Here is a 1431-nt window from a genome sequence, read left to right as displayed (position 1 = left end):
TACTGCATACTACATCACTATAATACTGCAGTACTTTTACTGTAATACTGCATACTACATCACTATAGTACTGCAGTACTTTTACTATAATACTGCATACTACATCACTATAATACTGCAGTACTTTTACTGTAATACTGCATACTACATCACTATAATACTGCAGTACTTTTACTGTAATACTGCATACTACATCACTATAATACTGCAGTACTTTTACTGTGATACTGCATACTACATCACTATAATACTGCAGTACTTTTACTGTAATACTGCATACTACATCACTATAATACTGCAGTACTTTTACTGTAATACTGCATACTACATCACTATAATACTGCAGTACTTTTACTGTGATACTGCATACTACATCACTATAATACTGCATACTACATCACTGTAATACTGCATACTACATCACTATAATACTGCAGTACTTTTACTGTGATACTGCATACTACATCACTATAATACTGCAGTACTTTTACTGTAATACTGCATACTACATCACTATAATACTGCAGTACTTTTACTGTGATACTGCATACTACATCACTATAATACTGCAGTACTTTTACTGTAATACTGCATACTACATCACTCATAATACTGCAGTACTTTTACTGTGATACTGCATACTACATCACTCATAATACTGCAGTACTTTTACTGTGATACTGCATACTACATCACTATAATACTGCAGTACTTTTACTGTAATACTGCATACTACATCACTATAATACTGCAGTACTTTTACTGTAATACTGCATACTACATCACTATAATACTGCAGTACTTTCTTTGTTTATACACTAGCACAACCTGTATCTATAGCAACCATAGCACAACCTGTATCTATAGCAACCATAGCACAACCTGTATCTATAGCAACCATAACACAACCTGTATCCATAGCAACCATAACACAACCTGTATCTATAGCAACCATAACACAACCTGTATCCATAGCAACCATAACACAATCTGTATCTATAGCAACCATAGAACAACCTGTATCTATAGCAACCATAGCACAACCTGTATCTATAGCAACCATAGCACAACCTGTATCTATAGCAACCATAACAAAACCTGTATCCATAGCAACTCACCGATCATGAACTCCAGCTGGTAGTCGTCCTGCTCGGTCGGCGCTCGGTTGAAGGTGACGCGGATCCGGATCTCGTGACCGCGGCGGACCACCAGGTTGGGCGTATCGTAGGCGCTCGTCATGTGGTTCCCTTTGTTTGTCTGGAGACACATGTCAACGCCTCCGTCCACCACCGCCAGAGCTCCTAACGGGGGAAACATTCATTATATTAACATTTATTATATTAACGTTTATTATATTCATCCAGAATAAACAGAACACATCAGTCCTGACCTGCAGCAGAGACAGTAAAACTATAATATTTATGGTTAAAT

General features: G+C 37.1%; 1 protein-coding gene across 1 annotated transcript in view; it reads right to left on the bottom strand.

Annotated features, from left to right (window-relative positions):
- The window catches only part of dipk1c (divergent protein kinase domain 1C), a 47594-nt gene that overhangs the window by 44770 nt on the left and 1393 nt on the right, over positions 1 to 1431 (bottom strand). The window contains exon 3 of the mRNA XM_053342781.1: positions 1119 to 1301. Coding sequence (XP_053198756.1) covers positions 1119 to 1301 — 183 coding nt within the window. The remainder of the gene's footprint in view (positions 1 to 1118; positions 1302 to 1431) is intronic.

This window comes from Scomber japonicus, chromosome 21 (assembly GCF_027409825.1).
Source record: "Scomber japonicus isolate fScoJap1 chromosome 21, fScoJap1.pri, whole genome shotgun sequence".
Classification (NCBI taxonomy): Eukaryota; Metazoa; Chordata; class Actinopteri; order Scombriformes; family Scombridae; genus Scomber; species Scomber japonicus.
The sequence above is the reverse complement of the archived record's forward strand: the minus strand, read 5'-3'. Positions and strand labels throughout refer to the sequence as shown.